Consider the following 24,133-nt stretch of genomic DNA (forward strand, 5'->3'; position numbering starts at 1 on the left):
CAAGCACCAATGACGCTGGAACCACATACTCTTTTTTTTGTTTTGTTATTTAAATTTTCTTTTGTCCTTCTAAAACTGGTTGTTTTAGAGGGACAAAACAAGTGTTTAAGTTAGAAAACGATAAGTGTGTAAGATTTGTGGTAAAATGTGGAAACATGGTCACATGCAGAAAATGACATCTATCTGCCACAGGGGGGCAGCATAATAAAGTCCAAAGCATAGGGGGCAGTGGAAAAATCTAACTTTCTTGAACAATACCTTGTCTTTTTGTGGTATGTTCCAGAAATTTGAGATGGAGATTGTCAAATGCATCATCTATTGTTCACATTTTATATAATGATTTACATACATTCTGTTCCCTGTCATGCCTTTTGTTAACTTTGGGTCAGAGGGTGTATGCCTGGGAGGCGGGCGACTGAATGGAACAAGGAGAGATCTGGTTTCCAGCACATACACTTGCGAACAATATCAACTCTGTTATGTGAAAGACAATTGTTCCAGTTGCCAAGTCAAAGAATGTCTTTATTATATTTACAACTTATATACAGTTATATAAAAAAATAACAAAATGAACCATTTATACAGACAAATGTTATCAGCCACCGTGGCACTCACTAAACAGAAAGGAATGCGATTCATGTTCAGATATTTTACTTTATACACTATGATACAATATGTTTAGTATTTTTAAATTCAGATGTGCTGATTAATACATATTTTGTGTAGGCTTCCATAGATAAATACACCAAAAATATAGCCAAAAATAGCTGGATGTATTCTTTTTGCTTTACTACAAATGGAATGATTGCTTTAAAATATGGACTCGATGAACAGGTTTTGCTTGAGTGCACACATTCTACAAATTCACACTATAAATGCTGCTCACCTTAATTTTTTTTTTTTTTGAAAATTACATTATATCCTTATATAAACACATAGACTTAGTTACCACAATTCTGAATAATCTGGCTATGGTGTGAGTTTTCTGAAGGCACATTGAATATCTGTGTGTACTTAAAAACTCACTGTGAAGGCACTATGTGTGTGCTTTGAGTTTTAGTCTTCAGTGCATTATAAAGCTAGTGTCTTGAATCATTTGCACATTCAGTAAGGTCAAGTAATTCTCACTTTCCACTTAAAGTGCTTATGTGAATCAATCTGTGGTAGACAGCAAGCACATCTGAGCTGTAAATAGGTGTATTTTACCATTAATAGGGGCACACATCAGATCAACTGAATCAGCCCCAGTAATGCATTTAACTCCAGGACTTAGCATCTTGAAATCACCTATATCGGTGATATTAACCTGAAGCTTCTACACTGACTCCTGCTGGCATTAGCATAGCACAGGTCCACCCTGTCTGTCACCCTTCTTTATATAGCAGCGTACCATATGAATCCTCGCGGCACATTGCACACCTGAAGTCATAGCGTATTGTAATGAAGTACATTATATCTGAGGTCTGCCAGTCTGGTAAAAAAATATTCTCAGTTAAAGCAATTAGTACAGTTATGCTAAATCCTCATATAAACACCAGTGACTAAATATTCTGTTTTTTTGAGATAGCATTCTTTTTTCCAAAATGCATGGATAAGTGAATTGGGTCTGTCAAAGTACAACTTTGTAAAAGCAAGAAGCATCCCAGACTGGCTAGTGCCAAATGACATAAATATACTTGTCCCCTGAGATAAGACCATGAAATGGCACAAACATCACCTGAAGTCAGTTTGTATGAAGTGTGTGTGTGTGTGTGTGTGTGTGTTTTCTTGTACTTGCTACATAGTGAGGACCATACCATATAAAGAGCAGTGTGAGGACATTTTGGCTTGTCCTCACTTCTTCGAAGGCCTGTTTGATGATAAAGGCTTGGTTTTAAGTTGAGCTTACAATTACACGTAGGTTAGGGTTGGCATTTGGCAATTAGATATGATGATTAAGGGAAGGGTAAGGGTCTCGAGGATGCTTTTTGTCAATGAGGGTCCTCATAAAGATAGAAGTACGACATTGTGTGTGTGTATTTGCAGTGTTTTTGTATATGCCTGTGTTTAACAGTTCAGCTCCCCTTTTTTCTCTGGCTATCTGCTGTCAACCTTGTTGAAACAAAAGCCTTCTTTGAGTTTCACAGGCTGCCCGAGGTTGGACTGGAGTCTTGTGCTGCTCGTCATGATGGAGGGCCTCAGGGGTTTTTCTGAAGGGACAAAGTCAAAGCTATCAGTTAGTGTTTTTTATGTATTGCAGTTTTCATAATTTATGTCTGTTAGTACAGTTATTACTCATTTATGCTCAACATTAGATATGTATACAGACATGGATGGAGCCTTCTGTCTATACACTGCATTCATGTTGTCCATATTTGTGCATGTTTTATGAAAGTGTATGAATATGAACAAAACAGGGCAGTACCAACAGAGACTGCAATGGCAGTGTATCATAGATACAACCTTAGGACATGACGAAGACATTTACAAAATCAAGGAAGTGAACGAATCAGTAATAGAGAAAATAATTCTCTGTCCACATGTTGCCATGTATTTAATGGCCTCAGACCACAGCTGTCTAAAACTCTTCCTCTATTTAAAGGGGCAGTATTACAATCTCCTCTATTGTTGTTAGTTGTTGTTGGAAACTTTTGATTCTGCCCTCTAGTGCCATCCAGTTAATGTGTCTCTTCAATGCGCTGTCATTGACCGCACATTGAAGTATGTGGGCAACGTCTGTATTTTTTGTAAAGTGAATTTAAATTAGCCCTAAGTGGACCTTACTGACACAAAACAGATTTTTTTGTATGCTGTACCTCAACAACTGTATAAATCCAGTTTAACATCTGTTCAACATTGCAGTAGACACCTGGCCTTCTCTCTCGAGCACAGCCAACGCCCCAGCTCACCACTCCCACCAGATGCCATTTAGAGGAGGTGAAGTAGACCAAGGGACCCCCACTGTCCCCCTGAGAGTCATAACAAGACAATAACATCTTTATAATATTTGCATATCCAGAAAAGAACAACCCATGATAAAAACAAACAACAAATTGGAACTTGGATTAGTATGACTTGAAATTTTCTTCTGTTTCTTTTGCAGTCTTAATATTGATTGTAGCTGGAGTCAGTGGTTCATTACCTGGCAGGCATCCACTCCCCCCTCCAGTAAACCAGCACAGATCATCCTCGGGGTTATGGAGTTCCCATACACTGTTGGACTGGAACACTTGGCCCGGTCTATCAGAGAGATAGAGGCCTCCTGAAGTGATGGAGAAACCTTACCTAAAGGCAGAGCAAGGATGCAACATTTGAGGTATAGTGGTAACATTAAAGAAGTTCTTCTTCACAGGGTGGCAGTTGGTGATGATGGGGAGAGGTAGTGTGTCAGTTTCTCACCGTTTTCCTCCAGGTATCCCCAGCCGGTCACAAACACGGAGGCCTTGGCCGGAAGGTCAAAGGCTTTAGGAGGTAGACAAACTGGCTTGCGACTCTCTGAGAGATAGGGGAAGTGCATTCATTGTGAAAATGTTAGACTTTAGGCTTCTTACATAGAACCCCAGTAATGAGTCCTAAAACCCAGAAATCCATTGGCATTGTAGCATCTCCACTTCCCTCATCTGAAAGTGATGAGTTTTTTTTGTGTGTTTTTGTTTCTAAGACTTAAAAAAGCTCTGTGGTTAATACAAGCTGAAGAGACTTAAAAAGTTTGTTCTCCGACATAAATACATTAATAAATACCCCACTGTGAATGTCATCAAGTTGATTGTGGTTTTACAGCCTCGTATCGACATGACTACAGTGTAGTTCGTTATAGCCTGACAATAGCTTTGTACTTCTGGTGACTGCATGTAGGCTTCAAAAATCCTGAAAGTGGTGTTCATTTGTGTTGATTCTCTTGCAGAAGAAAACGTAATTATCAAAAACATTTGTTCACCATAGAGCTTATTTTCTGCCATAATCCAAAATTCAGTGGAACAATTCCAAAGACTTTTTGAAGTGTGGAGCATGCTGTTTAACAAATACACCACTAGAGGGCAATAGCATAAAACCTACTGACTCCTAACATGTCCTTATCAGAACTGATCGGTTTTCAAAATTTCAACCACAGACTCTATAATTTTGATTAACCAATATACTAATAAACAAACAAAAAACATAATAAACAAAATACATCTTTTTTTGAGTATTAAACTCTAACCTCCCACAGTGATTGGGCTGCTGAGTCTCATCATTGCAATATCGTAGTCATTTCGTGCTGGATCATAGTCTCCATTCAGTATGATCCTGTCCACATAGGAACCTCCCAGTGTGCCCATGTGTGTCTTTCCTGACACCACTCTCCACCGACTCAGCTCCTTTTTACTGCTGCAAGGCCCAAAAGAAGACAACAAGGAGACAGTGTGAGCATGAGTTTTTGTATTAGATGATAACCACAAGGGAAATTCACCAAAAATGGTATAGTGGAAACTATACTGACCTAGTAAAGCAGTGGGCGGCTGTGACAACCCAACGTGGTGTCACCAGTGAGCCTCCACATGTGTGCTGGCCTCCTTGCTGCAGGCTAACCTGCCAGGGCCAGTCCTCAATGAAAGCATCTTTGCCGCCGACAATTCGGTCCTGTCGGACCTGTCCACAGTCTGAAAAACAAAGTTATCCTGTTGTTTTAAGATAATATTCTTTGGTCTGATCCACGTCAATCTGGCTTTTATTTGATGTTTTTCTAATTTATTCATCTTGATACTTCAACTTAAACACTAATGGTCAGGTTTAAAGAGTTTCTCCTCTACAAAGGCTTTTCTGATTTGTCGCAAAGAATGAACTGTAAGCCTTTGGCTGCTTAGGCTGTAGACATGTGTGGGCCTGTCAATGTGAAACCTGCCTACAACCATGTCATCTTCCACCCACCACCACCTATTTTTACTCTGCCTTGTTCCAAAAACTGTAAACTATGTTAGTTTCGGTGATTGCTTTTCTGAAATTGAAACTCACCTGAACAGGACAAAGACACCACAGATCCTGATCTGCATACACTGCTGTTGGGTAAAAAAAGGCATTCATCAAATATTTAGAGTTACACATCTACCACAAATGGCCACACAATCAGTATAACAGACAAAGTACACAGTTGTATGTTGACCTAACTAAAACCCAATGCTGAACATCTCTGTTTCTCTTCTGCTTTGTTTGATTAAACTGCCTATTTATTTTTAATTCACTTTCATAGGGGATGAGACAGAGAGGGAACAAAAACTATGGATTTTTTTCCTTTTAAGAAAAGAAACTAAAAATGGGCACCATCTCATCTGTGCAAGAGACAATATAATCTTAAAGATCCCATATTATGCTTATTGTCAGGTTAATATTTGTGTTTGGGATTTATACCAGAACATGTTTAAATGCTTTGATATGCCTGTCTCTTCTTAAGCCCCCCTCCCCAAAAGGCCACTCGATGTTACCGGGTCTTCCATATCTGTGCTTTTGGTGTTTCTGCACTGTGTTTGCAGCTGGGGGAATGACTGTAACGGCACTGTAGCGACAGTTTATGTTTTTATAGACGGAAGCACAGTGGCATCATGCTTACACTTCTCAGCTGACAACTGGCAGTTGTTTCAATTTGTAGAGATATGTGAAATCTGCCAACTTGTTTATTTCTGTTGTCATTTTTTGAACTTCTGTGCTTATTTTATGTACCGTGTGGCTTTGCAGTTGCTTTGATGAACCAAATCTACTGGCTAAGACACCAGTGTACAGCTATTGACAGGAGCCACAGCAAAACAGATTTTAGTCATCTAAAAGACCCACATAAGATCTGTATTAGTTTAGGTCTAAGCTTTATTTAGAATATTTTCTCTGCCTTCCTTTACACACTAACTGATGGAGGTAGTAGATGATCAGCAACCCCCATGTTCTAAAATTACTGTTTTTATCGATGGAGTCTGGTGGCTTTGAGAAACAGCTTTAGGACCATTGGAAAATGTTGTCTAATGGGAAGTGAAAGCTTAAAAAATATTCTGAATATAACTGATCTTTTTAGGTGGGCATTTTTGGATGGCTAAAACCAAACCATCAGCGTTTGCTCAGTGCCTTTCTATTTGATGTACGTGGTGCAGCAGGTTTTTTTTTGTTTTTTACTCAGAAATTATTGTAAATAAACACTAACATTCAGTCCATGTAGTATAGTTGTGACATCACAACTTCAAGGAAATTATGATGGCTCATTTAAAGTCTCAGTAAGTGGCTCAATTTTTGAATACAGACTGTGCATTTCTCTGTGGATTTAGTGTTTTGAAACTTTTACAGTATTTACATAGCACCTATTTTGATTTAAATATAAAAAAAATGAAATCTGACTTTTCACAATATGGAACATTTAAAAGCAACAACATACATTTGATTTTCCTATTTGATGACAATTGCCAGCTCACCGGTCTATGGTAGCCTGATGTATGGGTGTGTTCGCAGTTTCAGGCCTGACAGCTGTGAATGGTCCATTTTTCAGGGACGATATCAAAGTGTCCACTGGGACAATGGTGTTACGAGGTTCACTGTTTAGACAGAAGGGGGACAACTTGATTTCAGGTCAGATAACACAGTGGTTGAATTTGCAACGCAAACTATGCAATGCATATAATCTCATGTATTTATATTAAAACTCACTATGTGTAGCCCAGTTGTTTACATGCTGTGAGTGTGTGCTTTTCAGTCCAGTTGTCGCTACATACACTCCGCCAACCTTGGCCACGGCTGTACACCTGCAGGACCTGCCTCCCCGACATGAGACGCACTGGAGGGAGGAATGGCACCGAAAGGAGGACAAGGGGAGTCATTTTTCAGGCTTTGTTTCTGTGTTTGTGATAATGAAGTCAAAAAAGAGTCAGTTTTTTTGTTTTACCTGGAAAGGTAGTGTTGGCCTTAAAACTTGACACACAAGTAATTTCATCCTCTCCTCCTGCACAGTCGTTGTTCCCGTCACAGGCTTTGTCTAATGGGATGAACTTGAATGAACGATTGCAGAAGAAGTATTTGCTGTCAATCAGCTTCTTAACTGGTGGGAAAAGAAAAGAAGGACAAAGCACAGGTAAGAAAATCATTTTGCTTTTTATGATTTGAAACAAAGGAAATGACACCACCTCCTGACATGATCTTTATGCCATTGAAAGAGATGTTTCTGTAGTATTCGAGTAGAGACAGATTATGGAAGTATGAAGGCAGGGCCTGTTTGCACTCTGTGGTGTTTGCGTGCCTTTTGAGGAACTATTTCCAAGAATTGTGACTCACTGAAGTACGCTGCTGTGACTAGTATGCCTATTAAAACCACAACTGTCAGTACAGCCAGCAGCACTCTTTTCCCCTTAGACTTGACTCCCTGAGTCTTTCGTGGCGGCATGGGCCTTCTGTGTTGGCCTGGTCTTGGAACCACTGGTAAGAAAAAGGACATATAATTGGGACATATAAAAGGGAAACATAAGGGAGGCAGTGATAGAAGAAAGGGGAACAAGTAAACAGAAATGAGAGAAAAAAGGGACTTAAATCTAGTCATGGGATAAAAAGTGTATAGCAAGCCATATTAATATTAATGTCAAAGTAGAAACAACTGACAGCTTACCTGCCAGCCCAGGATTCAAGGGTCTAGTGCTTTCTTCAGGCACCTGTGCGATTGTCTGAGGAGAGAAAAGCAAATATAAGACAAGATGAGCACAGGTGTTGAATCAAAGTGTGCATTGCATGGCGTGCGAGAAAATGTAAACTATGTGTGTAATATATGTGTGTGTAATTCTGTTTACAAGTTTGTTATTATCTGAGTTTCCAAGATCAACTTGCATAGGGGTTTATATCCAGGTGATTGTCGTCAAACACGTGAGAATAAATAGCATCTCTCTGTCCAAAAATTCCCCAAGAGCATTGAGCCATGTGTTAAATAGGCGTATAATACCATGCACATTTGGGGAGGAGCCACAAAATCGTGCACACATGGAACATGGTGTGCCACATGAGCTGTCGCATTACGCCCATGTGTCTTCCTGTATGTCGTTCCACATGCTGCAGGCAGGTCCCATAATCCGTTATCAGACAGACCCCATGACAGTGACAGACTGTGAATGTACAGTATCAGTAGGTGTATTGTGGCAGGATCTACTGGGACCTAGTTTGTCTTCATTTCAAGTGCAACTGATATTGTGGAGACAGAAGACACTAATTTTGCAGGGTGGTACATTAGAGGAGAGGCCATCCCCTCAATCACAGGTTAACCCCCCCCCCTGCTGATCAAGTATCCTTGAGAAAAATCAGCTATATCCCAGTTGCATAATCGCATACAGTACATTGTGTGTGTAGTGTCTAGGGAAAATTACAGATTGAATGACAGCAGTTTTGTCTCAATGGAGGGCCAGGATCATTTAAAGCTTCCCACCCTTCTTGTTTTTAACCCTTTCAAATGAATATAAATGAGGATGTACATGTTTGTGAGCAATTGAGGGCTTTTCCCTTCTCAGATCATTGTCACTTGAAAAACGAAAATGGGGCCTGGAGAGGTAAAACTATCCAATATTTTACAAGAAAAGTTGAGACCCTAAAGTCCTGTAAGGTGATATTTACAAGCACGCGAGATAGATAACTTGTACCCACAAGACAATTAAGTTGCCCAGTGTGCACAAGATTAAAAAGAAAATCACCTGCAAGTGCTTTAGGGCCTCAGCGCTTTGGTAATTTGGGGGTCGGCTTGCTTGCTCTAACAGGAGTTTGATGATCAATTTGGTCTCATCTGTGGAGCAACAGGTTGGGAGTTGATAGTCCTGTTATGTCTAGTCTGCGGGGCTAACATTAGCTGTTGATGGTTAGCAAATGTATAATGTTGTGTACAAACACAGTGAATGAATTCCCACTCTAACAGATCTTTTACAACTTGAAGTGACTGTAGGAAAAAACAGTTTGTGTTCAGTGTCGCTCCTGTAGCTGGCAGATAGACAGCATTGCATGTTGTTCATTAGAGTTGAATATGTTTCATTCTGTCGTGTTATAGCTTGAGTGTCACATCAATATGGCTGCTGACTGGCCTGTATGGAGGCTTTCAGCAGATGGTGACTGGCGGTTACCTGCTGTTCTTCCTTTGTCTTGGTTTAAACCACAAACATATTTACTGTATACTATATGTTAGTTGATACTTTGTTTAGGAACAAGTGCAGAATCTTTGATGACTAAATGAGGAATTTCCTGACCAACAGCTAAACAAAACAGCTAAAAGGGAACACTGCTATATGCTGTTCTCTACTTTTCACTTCTGCTTTAAAGGGTTAATAGGTACACTCCCTCATTTTCATAATCTGTTTTTTTTACCACCAGGCTCATTCTACTGTAGATACTTCACTGGAACAAAGTGCGCAAAATCAATTTTGATACAAGAGCGGTAATAAAAGCTCATCTGACTGTATCGCGTCCAGAGTCAGATCAAATGCAGCAAACAAGCAAAATGAATAGACTCCAGAAAGAAAGAGGGGTAAGAATGTTGTTGGTCAGGCTTTTTAATTGGTTTCTTTTTTGGAAGAGAGTCGCTTTAACCTGCTGTGACCCAGCTCTGCTGGTTGAGACTGTTTAGCTAAAAAACTGTTATATAATTCAGCATTTTAAATGGCCATCTCGAGCTTCAAGCATAAAAACTGCATACGTCAAAGACCCAGACCCTTTGTCCTTTACTCTTCGTGTAATGTCAGCAAATCTCTCTCAAATTTCTCTTTGCATGGAAACAAGGAATGTTTAACTTTTGTGCATGACGCCCCGAAGCACAGTAACACAGGAGCTGTACTCACTGATAGTTTAGTTTCCTATAGTTTCTAGCCATATAGTTTCCACTTTATGTAACAGGATGTAAGGCAAATCTGAGATGCCCTCTTTTTAAAAGCTCAATACCTAGACACTTTGTTCTTTACTCTACATGTTGTGTCGTCAAATTTTAAGTTTCACTACAAATTTGAAAACTCACCCTTATTTTTAAGACTTTATTCTAAGTCAAGTGCGGCATTTTCACCTCAAATTGATGCTTTACAGTTAAGTATATGGAGCCTTAAACATTGTAGTTGAAAAACCTTTATATTAGTTATACCCAACAAGGTGTCCATTACCCCTTTTAAATGGCAGATGTGGAGGTCTGAACCATCTGACATGGATTTAACATATGCTAATTAATACCTATTCTAAAAATAATGACACACAGATACAAAAACCTCAGTGAAGAAAAAAAAGCAAGATAAACCAGGTCATCATTACCCAATGATGAACAAAACAGCACAAAAAAGAGGGAGGTTCGACTAACCTGAGGAACCAGAAAGATGGCTACAAAAAGTCATGTCGCCAAAACCCTCACACCTTTCTGGGAAACACAAAATGTCATCATTTCTACTATGACTAACTAAAATAATATTATGAGCCAGAGCAATTTATCAAAACAATCATCCAGTGTTTGCCAAACAATACTATACCTCACATGTTATTTCCACAGTATCAGCTCATGTCCCATACCTGATTTTGTTTCTTTTTGAGTCAGACTGATGTGTATGTTGGACTCCAGCCAGTTAACCTAGCATTAGTGGGAAATGCTCCAATGGAGAAGAATAACTGGGTCACGTTTAACTGATAAAGGCCCTGACATTGTAAACCTTTTGTTCAAAGGAGGTGTCCCCCTCGCTGCTTCTCACCTATTGGATTATGTTCCTCTTAACTGTAACGTTCACAAAAGAGGCTTTTGAAATTACGCGTGACATGTTGGAAGAGCTTTAATCAAAGATCTAAACCACCGCAGTCCGCATGTTTAGATAACAAGACAAGCACCTCTTTTTTTGTTTTTGAGGAAAAGATGTTCCTTTAATGTCTCCTCTGAAATGGCAACCTTCTTTTTAAGAATTTTTTATTAAGTCAGTCTCTGTGTTTTGTATTGTTGCTTGACATGGAAGACTCTGGCCAATTAAAAAAGACTCTGTAGCCTTATCAAAGTTGCTTGGGAGATTTCAGGTTGGCTCAGCCCAATTTTAAGACCTAGACCTATACAACACCCAGTTGCTTAGAAGGCTACTTTCTTTCTTGAGTGCCAAGATCACCAGCCAAGTCAAGAATCAATATATTATCATATGTAATGATAAAACTTTTTATTTACACCTCTAATCAGCGTTAGCATGTTTTGTTTGAATCGTGGCTGCAAACACATTGCCCTGTAAGCAATAAAGGTACTCAACTTTGTATGAGCAGAAGTGCACTAGATAGTTAGTGTTGAGCAGGCTGCTCTCAGTGACACATAAGCAGGTCCGTATAGTATGTACATGACATACATTTTGGAAAAACAAACAAACAAAATCATGTTGCTGTCAAGTTTGACCCAGAAAAAAATCAAAACTGCACAAATAAATATAGTGAGTTTCTAGCTAGATCAGTAAGAACCTAACATGTTCTTACCTGTCCCAGAAGCTGCCACTGATTCCACACCTATGATAACATATTTTGTATAAAGCATAAAGCAACATTACACTTTACATATCAACTACATCCACCTTTACGTGCTCTGTATAGTTGCTCCAGCATGCAACACAATGCTGCTGTTTTAAGCCAGTACACTGCAGGAACTGGTTGAGTGCAGTAAACAAACAGAGTACTGTTTGCAGGATGAGGACATGTCTTTCTTTGTCCCACAGTATGATCAAACTCGTTACCAGGATATGCAGTGATGATGGTATTCAAATACCCCCTCCAATGCAAACCAGTGACTTGACTTATCTTCACAACGAATTTGTCGATTCTACTTCCAGTTGCACTCACCCACATGATGTAGTTGTCCTTTTTAGTTAGGCCCAAACGCACCTCATCCGATACGGAGCACAGAGTAAACACTGCCCTCCCTCCCTGGAGGTGGGACTCCCCAGTCGCTGACTGTCCCCTGGATGTCCTTCAAACCTCTTCCTCTCACCCTCCTGCTACACTGGCTTAAACTACAAAACCTGGTTTGATTCAGTCTCTCTCTATTCTCTCTCTCCCCCTCCTCTTTTCTTTCTACAGCAGTGTAACTGAATCCGGCTTGAAGGGTGCTTGACCTGCCCCTCTTCAAGACCCCAAGGCAGTAACAAAGAGTCCTGGTGTGGGTCGACGCTATGCAGATTCAGAGAGAGCTGTTTTTGAATGACCAAGCCCTGCTGACAAAACAAAACAAAACTAAAGTATTCCAGGTAACCTGAAACTTGAACCCTCCCCTGTCTGTCACTGTCTCCTCCTGCACACCCTCCCACCTCAAACTTTTAAGCTCTCAGGAAATACAGGAAAGCACACCATATCTTTTTTTGCCCCCTTTTGTGTTTGGTACTCCTTAGCTCCCCTCCTGTGCTCCTTTGCATCTCAGATTATACCCAAACATACACCCACACAGCCGTGCATCTATACAGATACAAATACATGCAAAAACAAAGATGTGCCACACTGCCTCACGTATGCCTTCACACACCCACACATAAGCTTAACAGTGGAGTGGTTTGTTTTAGTGTGCAGTAACGTGCCCTGAGGCTGAGGTGTGTATCTATTCTCACCTGTATTGTTTTGACAGTCTAATGAGAAGGCAGTTGGTATCAGTCAGCAGTTCCTGCCGTCAGATTATGACTCATGCCATGCCACGTCACGTACCGTAAACAGAACAGGAATATGACAGTACTCTCTACAAGAGTCTACAGCCATGTTAACAGCTGTGACTCTGTATAGTGCTGGGAGTTAAATGTGTCTGCATGTGGACATGCTCACAGTGACCATGCTAAAGTGCTTATGTTTAGCAGGTGCTTATGTTTACCATGATCACCATCTTAGTGTACAATATAACGATGTGTGTTTTTGAACGGCCTCTTGAGGCTGGCTCCAGAAGTGAGTCAGTTCCCATAGTCACATAACATATTGTATATATATATTCTTTTTTAAAAATATATATACCTTTCTTAGTTTTCATCATAAAAAAGTAACATTTACAAACAAACTAACGAGACCAAACCTATAAACAAAACAAAACAGTAACAGAACTTTCAGTTAAATGATGGGAAATTATATGTCTAATAATATAACCTACATATTAAAATGCCCAACTTCACAGCAGAAATAAACATGTTTACAGCCTGTTGCAAAAAAAGTTTTCAGTCTCAATAGCTAATATCCTCCTTTATGGCAACTGTACAGGGGGTGAAATTGTTTTATAACTCACCCGATTATATTTTATCTTAAGGTTTAAGGCATATTTAAGGGTGGGCCGCTTTGAGTGACAGTCTGTCTGTCAATAGTGTCCTCGGCTTCTCAGTCAGATTCACCCCTCGCTCCTCGGCAGCTCCATCCTCTCTCCCAAATATGGCTTTGAAAAACTAAGATAGTGATGGTCAAAATGCCAACCTTGACATTAAAAACAGAAGTCCACAAACCAATGGGTGACGTGGCGGTAGCTACGTCCATTATTTCTGTAAGTACAACTAAGGGGGATGGGCATGTCATTAGTTTTACAGGTATTTGGTCATAAACAACTAAATTAAGAGCCAGGGAATCACTGAAGCATGAATGAATGCCTGTACTCAATATCATCGCAATCCATCAATAGTTTTCTGGGACAAACAGACCAACAGTTGGATGAAAATTCTAATATCGTAAATATATATATGAATATGTCTTTATCTATGCAGAATTAAATGTATTAGAAAATGGAATTGCACACGGCAGAAAAGTACTTTCTTTGATATACGGTAAAAAATGCAGGAATGCTGCAGTTGCTGGCACGCCTAAGTCATGGATGTCAGTGGCTTTGTTAATGACATTGCTTTGGCATCTGTGATTGGATTGTGGCCAGAGGTGCAACAAGCCTGAACATTTTCAGCCCATCTAAAACAAAAAATACAGCAGGAAATTTCTATCCTATGTGACTCAAGTGTTAAATTACCTAATAAGGATGCATTCAGTGACCCCTCTGGTCACTATAGGCCAGCGCTTCTAAAAATGAAGCCACTGTGAATGCTGTGGGACACTGAACAAGTACAACTGACGGGAAAAAACTGGGATTGGGTGTGTGAGAAAAAAAGGCAGAGGTTGGCAGAAGAGAAAGAGCCATTGTTAGAAACAGCAGCCAATTTTGTTGTGTGACCTGGACAATTAAATGCAGTGAACCTTAAAGATGACTCCCAACCTATCCTCACTCATCAAACTTGGTCTATGAACTTACCTATTGACTCAGAGTATGTGTATGTGTTAATAGATAGATGTATAAATGCAGGTAGATGCAGGTTTAGATATGCAGATAGAGCTTGTTGCAGGGATCAGTTTGAAGCCGAATTGGGACCAAGTCTTTGTTTTGCAAATCAGATCTTTGCATTTAAGTCCCAAGTCAAGACAGGCGGATCCCAAGTCCTAAAATTTGAGTTTCACTTTCTAAACAAGTCATAATGAGCTTCTCAACAAATGTAATGCCATTTAAAAAAAAAAAACAATTAACATGAATACTTTCTTAAAATGTGCAGTTTGATGGAAGTTGTGTCTCTGTAATTTCTGACCCACGTTTTGCATTCTGCAATTTGTTTTTTGTTGACTACCACACAAAATTATTAATTTAAATTTACATTTGTCCAACTTGGGCTCAGTAATGTGACATTCATTATTCATGGCAACCTTTGTTGGTTTATGCAAAGTGGATCTGGAGAATTGTTTGGGATTAATAGCATTAATGCTGGTTGATTCAGGAGACGAAGGGTAATCAAATTATTCATGGCATTATTTTAAGATAACAAAATTTTAAATCTTTGGGCTTGGGGAATGGTATAGAGTATTTTCAGGTCAAAGGGCTCATGTTGAAGTGAAGTCATTAATTGTTGGTGTTCAAGTCCAAGTCAAGTCTTTTTTTGATTTTATAAAGTTAAATCTTAAAGGCAGCAACTTCTAGACTCAAGTCTGACTCGAAGTCCAAATTATGTGACTCAAATCCAAACCTCTGATTTGTAACTGACCTCTGAACATTCTCCACACAAGGTTCCTTTCAGCCAATGACCTTGTTTAACCTCAGTTCATATTCAAAGTGCCATAAAGTTGCCAGGACGCTTACTGTAGTCAGTACCAGGCTCCAGCCTGGTACTGAATCTGTTTCATGCTCTCCTTTTGTGTGTTTGCCTGACTGAGCTTAGCTTAAGTCAATAAAGTATCATTTAGATAACCAGTTTTAAAATGATGAACTACCTCCCCCCCACCGCCAAAAAAAAAAACCCAAACAAAGCACTACAATAAATCACCCGTTTCCCAGAGTTTATACTGTAAATCACATGAATATCAGCAGTCACAACATTTTTTCCTGTCTGGCACTCTGACATGGTTGAACAATGGCTGACTAGATGTTTGCACACACTATAAAAGAGAAGATGAGAGCAATTCAGAGATCTAATAAATCTATTGTATGCCCTTGTTTGACTCTATGCTTGTATTGTTCTGCTGAGTCAAGCTGCTTCGTTTTGTTCATTATCCCATCAGCTCTCACAGCACGACAGCTGAGACACACAGTCCATATCAGCCTGATGAAATTCATTCGTTCATTATTCTTCATTTCTTTGTCAATGAAACCACCTGATGCTTCTAAAATCTGTTTTTGCCCTTTCAACCTGCATGCGTGTAAAGCTCAAGGACAACTAAATCGAATGCAGACCTGAACAGCTTATAGTCCAGATGGGTTACACATTAACAGATGTTTTTCGGACTGCTGTTGTGACTCATATATGAATATGTGCCAATTACGAGAACTTTAGCTTGATCCATTGAATTACTTATTCTCTAAAAGCATCCTTGGAAAATTCTGAAATTCTGAATTCTATTTTATTTCTCACTGACCTACAAACAATGTAACAGATTCAAATTCTGGAGAAACATCTCAGAGTCCTCTGTAGGGATCTTGTTAAACTATTTTATTTTAAAGACAGAATTTGAGACAAACAAATCTTCAAAGATGCTTCAATTGATAATATTTAATACATTTTAGGACCATAAGGCAAGTGTGCTGGATAACACTATTTTTAAATCTGGATCTTTCCTCTGTAACTTTTTGCATTATCAAACATTCTGATAAGGATAGTTTACTAATGTTTAATAGGAAATGTGTTTACAAATGGATCAAAATTCCTTTTTGAAGAAACCACACCACATAGAGTATATAAAATTGCCTACCACTCTTCCAGCGTGCCAGTCATTCTTGCATACAGTGATTTTGTTGCTGAAGAATGGCGATTAAAACACGTTCGTTATAAAGGCAGTGATAGATGGGTCGCAGAAATAAAAAAGCAGAAGTGATAAAACCCCACATACAAATATATCACTTCCCACGCTGCTGTTTTCTTTCTCACCTGTAAAGTAGATGTTACTCGGTCGCTTCTTGATAAAAAATCGCCCGAAGGTCAGTGAGCAGACTGGTGGAGAAAAGTATTCCTGGTGTCTGAAAATTTTGCATTTTTATCTGAGGAGTTCCTCAGTCAACCTTTATTGTTTCAGCAGGGAACACCCTTCCGAGATCCTTCATCCCACCTCTTTGCCCTCCACTACCACGGCAAACAAATTCTCTCTATCTGTCTTTCTCTCTCACTCACACACGCTTGTACACACATACACCCCCTCTCAGTTTACCTCCAAAGCCAGTAGACCACCGTCTCCCCATCAGTCATGTTACTCAGACCCTCCTTTTGTCCACACAGGTGTGCATTTTGTGTAACTTGATATTAAGCTTGAGAAATTTTATGAGAAGTGCTGCTTGACAAATGACTGGTTAATAATTAACAATTTCCCATTTCATGTGTGTTGGAAAGAATGCATGTTGTCCCAGTCTTCTTTGGGAAACCCACAGTTTTTTTGTTTGTTTTGCTTGTTTTTAACAAAATTAGCTCTGTTTGTGTTTTTTAAATAGACCAAATATTCAAAATGGTTCAAAGGAAAAAATATCTCTAAAAGCTGTTTTTTAGAAGCAAATGTATAATTCCAAATTATACCACGAGGTTGAATTGTGAGGATTTTCCAGGAACAATCATCCACCCCTTGCGTCACTCTCGTCTAGGAATAACAAAACACTTTTTTTGAAAAAATAGTGCCATTGTATTATCTGCCACCCACCTCAGCTCATGCACAATGTAAAATGAATGGATTTACTGTATAAGGAAGTACTTAAGCTGTCTGCCGAGAATTATGAAATACCTCACTAGTTATGCAACATAAGTAGGCAGCGTACCCACAGTGACATGGTGACAGATGATATCAGTGTGGGAGGGGCCTTTTGCAGCACCATAACCTGTTATTGCTTTGATCACTATAAAGAGGATCAGTGACACTTTTCTGTGGGATGTGATGGTAAATGAAATTGTTTCTTGGAGATTTTCTGCCATTTTACCGAGAAAGACCAAAGATATTTCCTGAAAATATTTTTTCTGTGCTTACTGTTACCACTCACTAGACAAGTATAGGCTACGTTTGTGAAAATGGATATGTTGACCCACTATTTGCGTATTTCTTTTGTTCTGGTGTAGTTTAATGATAACATTTTAATATATTTATAGAAAAAAACATAGACTTCGTCAGGGATACGGTTTAGTTTACCATTTACTTTAACAGTTGTTTCTTGTGTTTTCATAGATCCGGATGAGCTTGAAGCTGTATAGCTGATTACTTAAAGAGATAACTTTTTTGTTTAAACATTTAACTTTTAATTGGTAATTGAAACAATACAACAATAAAAAAAACCCTCAAACTTAAAATTGGTTTGCTATTAGCTTAGCTTTCACTATTCACTTCTGCCTGCCTCCAGCACGATCTCCTCGGAAAAATGAAGGATCGATTTACAGCACAAAAGGAGGTGCGTCAACCCTTGCACAACAAAAGCAGGAAGAGAATTGTGTGGTTTGATTTCTCAGGTCCAGCGCTAGCTATCAGCAGCAAAGGAGTAATTCTGCAGTGAATGAGTGATTCTGCAGATTTCATGACTGTCCACATTAGTAGTGGAAATGGCACAGGGCGGTAACTAGTAAAGTAGCTGTGGAAATTCTGCATAGCAAAAAACAACAACAAAGAGCCCCGTTAATGAAGGCTTGAAAAGGCAAAGAGAGAGACCAACCGAAACTGGTGTAAACCAAGAGTGAATCTTGGATAGAAATTTGTGTGATGGAGGGTGTTCTGGGATCTGAACGGGTTCAGAACTGATGTTGAGTTGGCTTTCTTCTTGTTAGATCAGTGAGTAACAATACTGCCTACACAGCTGTTTTTAACTTGTTTTGTGTTGATTGCTCGTCTGTGAATAGTTGTTAAGCTCAAAGTAAAATGGAAAGAGATCCTGTTAGTCTTGGCGACAGTGGCACAAACAACAATAGGCTACTACTTGGAGACACTAGGTGGGGGTAGAATTCAAAAATTGAAAATGTATCATTTATCACTTTAAGGGTCAGGGTTAAAAAAATATTTTCTGACATTCACGCAGCAGTAAATGAGATGGATAATAGGTGAAAAAAAAATCCTCCTATTCCTCTGCCTCTGAGGAGTATCAAACACAGCTGCCAATCATGTCCATTACTGGGCTATGATTCTGTTGCTGCATTGCCTATGTCTCGCCTCACATGTTTTCAGAAACATATTTTAGTGACTGAATGGCTGTAAAATGCCACAGGCAGACAGGAAGGAAAATAGGAATGCTGACTTTAAAAATATGGTGGATGAAAGGAGGAACTTCAGTTCAACTGAAATTTCAAATGAATGTGTGATGCATGTGACACCAGTATCTTAATTTTCGCCTGTAAAAGTAAGAATTTAGTCTGTTTATCAGTATGAGATATGCAGATTGATCAAGATAGTAAATGTCAGACAGCCAATTCGCAGTGTGACCTTAAACACATGTTGTGGTTCAGGTTGATGTTGATTGGTCTCTATTCATCTCTAATTTCAGTGTTTGAATCACCCACACAGATTAAGTACCAAGAAACTTTCCACTCCTCGGAACTGTAAAGGTCTTGTGTATGAGTATTATATCTTTAAGATTTGTATTACTTTTGCAGCTGATGTTCTACCTACTGAGATACACAACGTACATCACACCATAAAGTGTTAGACCACGTACCTTTTCAAATCAGAGTAATTGTAGTTTTAAAAAAAAAAAGTTCACTAATCTTTATTTTTATTTTGTTTGTAATTTTTGTTTTCAGTTCAATGTAGTTTCAGTTAGTGTTTTTATTTTATTTATAGTTTTGTTTTTTTGTTCAGTTTAGTCTCAGTTAGTTGGGTGGGTTAGAGTGTGTTTGCTTGTTTCGCTTGTTATTGTTATTTTTAAGTTTTAGATCTTATTTGTTTCAGTATTAACTTTAATTATTTTTTTTATTGATGTTATAATATGGTTATAGGTCTCAAATGTATGCACCAATGCCTCCTCATGCATGTAGTGTTGACAAATTTGACCAAATTGAAAAGGACAAAAACTAAAGACATTTTCTGTATGTTTTTATTTTTATAAAAGTTAGTTTTATGATTTGATTTAAGTTTTCATTTTTTACTGAAGTGTAGTTTTTATTTTAATTGCCGCTAACTACATTTTTGTTTTTAGTTTAGTTTACTTAATTTCAATAAGCTTGGTTTAAATACACATATAACTTATGTTCACCAAACAATCATGAAAATCTGAGACAGAGAGATGAGCTTTTAAAATGAACCCCAAAGCTTTAGCTTAATTTCCTGACATTGTTTTCAATGATGAGTTGTGTGAGTGGGCGACAGTCAAGATAAACCATCTAGAAATTCAGCAGCAAGAAGGTGTCTGATCGTCACATGAGATTTTAACCTTTTACCGTGAACTATATTTTCGGAGAATTTGAGTGAGTCAGTCTAGTAGTAGTTCTTTTTGAGTAATGAGTTTTTTCAGTTTTTGTTTTATTGTTTTTCAGCCCAGGTTAATTGCAGAGCAGATCAGCTTGATTTTTTTCAAAATATGGGAGGAAGGCAGTAAGTAACTTAAGAAGAAATTACGCAAAAATTAACAACAAATTAGTAAAAAGATACAAGATAACTACCTGAAAAGTAGAAAGAAGGGAAAGCAAAAAACAAACAAGTAAATGATGTGGAAAAAGAAGTCCTGGGGGGAAAAATTCTGGAAATTTTCTCGCTTTTATTATTATTTTATAATATTTTTTCTCTCACTCTCTCGCTCTCTCTCTTTCTAACATTGTTTTTATTATTTACATTATTTTTTAAACCCTTTATTTATCATTTAGTGGCTCTGGTTTCAAAGGTTTCAATACTTGTGAGGGGCGTCTGAATGCAGCACAAGAAAAACTGATGTCCATCCAGGTTTCAAAGTTTAAGTTCAAGTTTGATATTGTGTTTGCATTATATTATTTTTAACAGAAATGAAGAGGTGTAGTAATTCAGTCATCCAACAGGAGTCCCCATGCACCACCTGATGTAGGTGTTCTTACCTGGCGGTCTGTACTGATTTGTTAAAGAGGGAAAAGGAGAGATCAGTATTGGAGCTATGGGAAACCCCCGGGACAAAAAGAAAACCAAAAAATCTACTTTTGAAGCTGTTAGTCACCCTTAAGCTTGACAAGACCAGAATGTTCTAAAGTTTTTGGCTGTGTCTTCATTTCTTGTTGTTTCTCAATGAGACAGTCATACAAAAGGGTGAATGTCTTGTGAAAAGTTGTTACACTGCACATTATCAGAATACTCCAGAGTGATCTTATTAAGGCAAGGGTTGCTAAGCATGACAAGTCGGCACATCCACTTTGTTCTAGCTGCTAAAAACAGAAGGGTGGAAGACTAAAAGAAAGAAGATGGACCGGTTTGAAAGAATGACTGGTATGGGGACATGGACAGGCAGATGTAGGCAAAAGAAGGAGAAGGAGAGAGTAGTCTGTTTGGGTTCTTCACTATCAAGACAAATCATTAAAAAAAGACTGACATAAAATAAGTGAGTGACAGAGCTCAACACTCATCGGACAGGCAAAAAACAACAGCAGACGCCTTGGCAAGACAACTATGGGGAATAATGGTGAGTGTTTCAGCTGAGATGCTTTTTCTAGTCAAATATATTTTACAGAATTTTCCCAAACAAAATGTGCTTTTCTTTTCAGAATCGGTGTCTTTTAGTGTTTCTTGGAGTAGTTTGTTGCACATTTCACACAATCATTGAGCTCTGTTTGTTCCTTTTACTATAAATAACAATCTCTTCTAATTCTGTATATACAATATTAAAACTGTGTTACTGTGTGTACGTATACAGTTTAGATAGTTTAGTAGTAAAGATTTGATGCAGTTAAGAGAGGAAATGAAAAGACAAAGTGATCCAAAACTCAGCTGTTTACGTGCTAGCAGTATTTCTGTCTCTTTAACTCCACCCTGCCCTCTTCATTTCAGTTTCTCTACAAAAGGCACTAATTCAAGCAGAGCTGGCAGCTTCTGCAGATATTGATTTTCCAATCTTATTTCATTAGAGTGAATATTCATTCATAATCTAAACAGATATATATTGATTCAGTTAGGCCCTAGCAGCAAGACAGACTGCTATTGAGTCAGTTATCATTTATGTCAGGAATACAATACCCCGTAAAATTAAAATAGAACATTTTTGTCATTAAGTTGGCTTGTTTATTGTTCTTTAAATGCTTGCAAGTTGATCTGTGTTAATGTACAACTAGAATCTAATCATCTCTCTGCATTTGTATTTGCAGGGAGCAGAGTAAACTCGGCGGCAGTCGGAGTCGCAGTGGGCTTTCTGATCCTGGCCATTCTCTTCACCATTGCCATTGTGCAGTTCTGCTGCAAGTACAGATGCAAAAAGTGCAAACAATGCTGCAAGAAAAAGAGTGAGTGGAACTTAGAGTCAGTTAACCACAATCAAAAAACAAACTTTCAGTCTTGCTTCTAGGGGTATTGAGCCGTGCAGATGGCTATGTGTGATCAGGCTTGTTGCTTTAAATAATCCAGAGTCCCCTGTGAACACTTGTTATGCAGGAGGAACTTTTTGCTGCTTTAGAAATACATGTTGACTTCGAGGTCTGAGTTATCAAGGTTAAATTGACAATGAATCTAAAGTTGCTGCCTTGGATTTTTTTCATTAAATGTAACATTTTTCTGTGCTATGTGCACCACAAACTTCATTCACCGCCTCTGTATTGGGGTGAAGGCATAATTCTTGATGACAGTTATCTCAAAACATTCATGAGTAAAACCAAAACTATCTGGATGGTTTTGTTATTTCCAGTGAACCCTTTAAATTACTTTCAGCTCATGAAAATTGCAAGTGCATGCTTACATGTGTTGCACTGGGCAGTACTCAATATTAAGACTGTAGTATGATGAATCTGTTTTGCTATTGTCTTATATCCAGTGGCTTTCCCTTTATTTCTCTTTAGAGCCATCACTGAAAGACGAAGTGCTCACGTAAGTGATTTTTTTTTCCTCGCAGGCCTTTCATATACAAAGTTTAATTAAATCATATACAATTGCTTAATGTTTGTATGGATTAATTTGGTTTGTTTGACTCCTCTATCTACAGCAAAGTCGGTTTAAAGAAGTCTCCGCCTCCCTTCTCCATCAGTGGTATCATAAAATGATGGCTGACTAAGTGGCAGTTGATTCTGACAACTGGCAAGACAGAAAGTTCACTCGTCTGTCACTCTCCTACACACAGTTTACCTTTTTTCCCCCAGTATATTAACTGTTACTTTGCACATTTTGCTGCTATAATTTGTGTGGAAATTTTAAGCTGAAAACTTAGGAAGGATTTTACCATGTTGTTTTTACATCACTTTGTATAATCTAATGCTTTTGAGCCATGACACTGCCTTCGGGCAATATTTAAGTTCTTTGTCTTGAAAAGAAAAATGCCCACTGTGTTCATAATAATTTCTACATATAAAGTCTTGTTATTTGTCATGAAAATGGTCTCAGTTTGAAAAGGTGTGACTTCTTGTGGTACAAATATGAACAGGCACCCACACACTCCAACATGCACACTTCAAAGAGAAACGCACATACATTCTGCCGATGAGAAGTACTTTTGAGGCGAAGGCATAATGTCAACAGCCTCACCACAGAAACCAGACATATCGCTTTTCTTGTAAGCTGCAGGAGGCTTCCCTCCAAGGTCATATATTTACCCTCTTCTTGATAACTTCTTTGGCTGGTGGAACTATGTCTCATAGTTTTTCTTTCAATTAACCAAAAACCTCTTTCTCTGAATCTAATGTTTGTTCCTATATGAGCTGCCTACAAAAGGTGAATAAAGATCAACTTCTTTCTCAGTCAAAAACAACTTAGATGTACACAAAACAAAAATAGGGGTTAAAAGTTGGTGAGTGTGATTGAAGTTAATTTAGATGACCCCTCTTAGCACAGAAACATAAATGGCAGATGATCCACTGAGAGGGCTGCAATGTTTAAAAAAGTACATTATCTAGAGGTCAAAGCTTATAGGCAAGAGAATTTTTTTAAAAGAAAGTTGAGTCTGGTGTCATAGTGCCCCAGTTATGAGAGGGAAATTCAGACCTGTTAGTCAAAGGAAAGAAATTCCACTTTTGGGTACAATGTTACTACAAAACACTCCCTGTAAATGTTGCTTGTTAATCTTCCATTAACTTATTATTATTGTTTTTTTCATTTTATTTTTTTAAACTGAGAGTATTTATTAGTTTAATCAGGTTTTAAAAAGTTCAGTGCAGTAGAATGTTTTTGTCTGTGCATTGATATCCCCCTGATAGATAACAGATGCCAGTTTCACGTCTGATAAATCAGCTTTTGGTGAGGTATCTGCAACTGCGTTGATTTGCACTCCCTCCAAAATGTCACGTGACTGTGAACACAATCTGCATTAACTCCTGCAAATCTTGCAGTCACCAATCATTGGATATGCACAAGTTATAGTGCCACAGACTAAATGAGTAACCTGGTAGTTTGGTGATCATCAGTGGACATGTACTGCAAAACATGCAACATGTGATACTTTGCAGTTCGATCTTCTCAATACTTAGATTTAACCAAAAGTTGTCTCACCTCCCCTGTACTTCAGCTGTACGTGAAGAAGTACAGTAGGCACCATGGTTTTCCTACCACTGCCAGAGATGTGCTTCATTACAATAAAAAGTGCCTTCACCTAACAGCGGATGTG

At 38.5% G+C, this 24,133-nt stretch overlaps 1 protein-coding gene and 1 long non-coding RNA gene across 8 annotated transcripts; one reads left to right on the forward strand and one right to left on the reverse strand.

The window, feature by feature from the left end:
• Positions 1 to 501: 501 nt before the first annotated feature.
• tmprss4a (transmembrane serine protease 4a) lies at positions 502 to 16,710 on the reverse strand. 5 transcript variants are annotated; one of them, XM_088078953.1, is made up of 13 exons: positions 16,627 to 16,710; positions 7,589 to 7,643; positions 7,261 to 7,401; positions 6,875 to 7,027; positions 6,640 to 6,766; positions 6,408 to 6,527; positions 4,972 to 5,015; positions 4,460 to 4,619; positions 4,181 to 4,347; positions 3,379 to 3,474; positions 3,122 to 3,264; positions 2,796 to 2,948; positions 502 to 2,189 (listed from the first exon to the last, which is right to left on the reverse strand). In XM_088078953.1, exons 3-13 carry the CDS (start codon positions 7,367 to 7,369, stop codon positions 2,178 to 2,180), a joined length of 1,284 nt encoding a protein of 427 aa, XP_087935079.1. In that variant the 5' UTR covers positions 7,370 to 7,401; positions 7,589 to 7,643; positions 16,627 to 16,710; the 3' UTR covers positions 502 to 2,177. The 5 variants fall into 5 exon arrangements, with proteins under 5 accessions (XP_087935079.1, XP_042342638.2, XP_042342637.2 ...); XM_042486704.2 differs by lacking the exon at positions 16,627 to 16,710 and adding an exon at positions 16,350 to 16,544; XM_042486703.2 differs by lacking the exon at positions 16,627 to 16,710 and adding an exon at positions 11,782 to 12,043 and having other exon boundaries at positions 4,972 to 5,012.
• On the forward strand, positions 2,077 to 24,122 carry LOC121943230 (uncharacterized). Of its 3 annotated transcripts, XR_006105845.2 has the most exons (8): positions 2,077 to 2,215; positions 2,842 to 2,916; positions 3,083 to 3,295; positions 6,686 to 7,060; positions 12,019 to 12,185; positions 21,696 to 21,830; positions 22,380 to 22,407; positions 22,523 to 24,122. It is a non-coding gene; the product is annotated as an uncharacterized LOC121943230 (long non-coding RNA). The 3 variants fall into 3 exon arrangements; XR_015776815.1 differs by lacking the exons at positions 2,077 to 2,215; positions 2,842 to 2,916; positions 3,083 to 3,295 and adding an exon at positions 6,463 to 6,561; XR_015776814.1 differs by lacking the exons at positions 2,077 to 2,215; positions 2,842 to 2,916; positions 3,083 to 3,295; positions 6,686 to 7,060; positions 12,019 to 12,185 and adding an exon at positions 20,255 to 21,016.
• Positions 24,123 to 24,133: the final 11 nt, after the last annotated feature.

The sequence above is a fragment of the Plectropomus leopardus genome, chromosome 6 (genome assembly GCF_026936395.1).
Source record: "Plectropomus leopardus strain MGB_pleo_1.0 chromosome 6, ASM2693639v1, whole genome shotgun sequence".
NCBI lineage: Eukaryota > Metazoa > Chordata > Actinopteri > Perciformes > Serranidae > Plectropomus > Plectropomus leopardus.

Excerpts from the sequence above, each read along its gene's own strand:
- tmprss4a (XM_042486702.2), bottom strand. Across the intron at positions 7,028-7,260 it reads AGTCACAGCAGCGTACTTCA|TTAAGAAGCTGATTGACAGC; the intron begins GTGAGTCACAAT and ends TTTTCCCACCAG. Across the intron at positions 4,348-4,459 it reads GCCGCCCACTGCTTTACTAG|CAGTAAAAAGGAGCTGAGTC; the intron begins GTCAGTATAGTT and ends TGGGCCTTGCAG.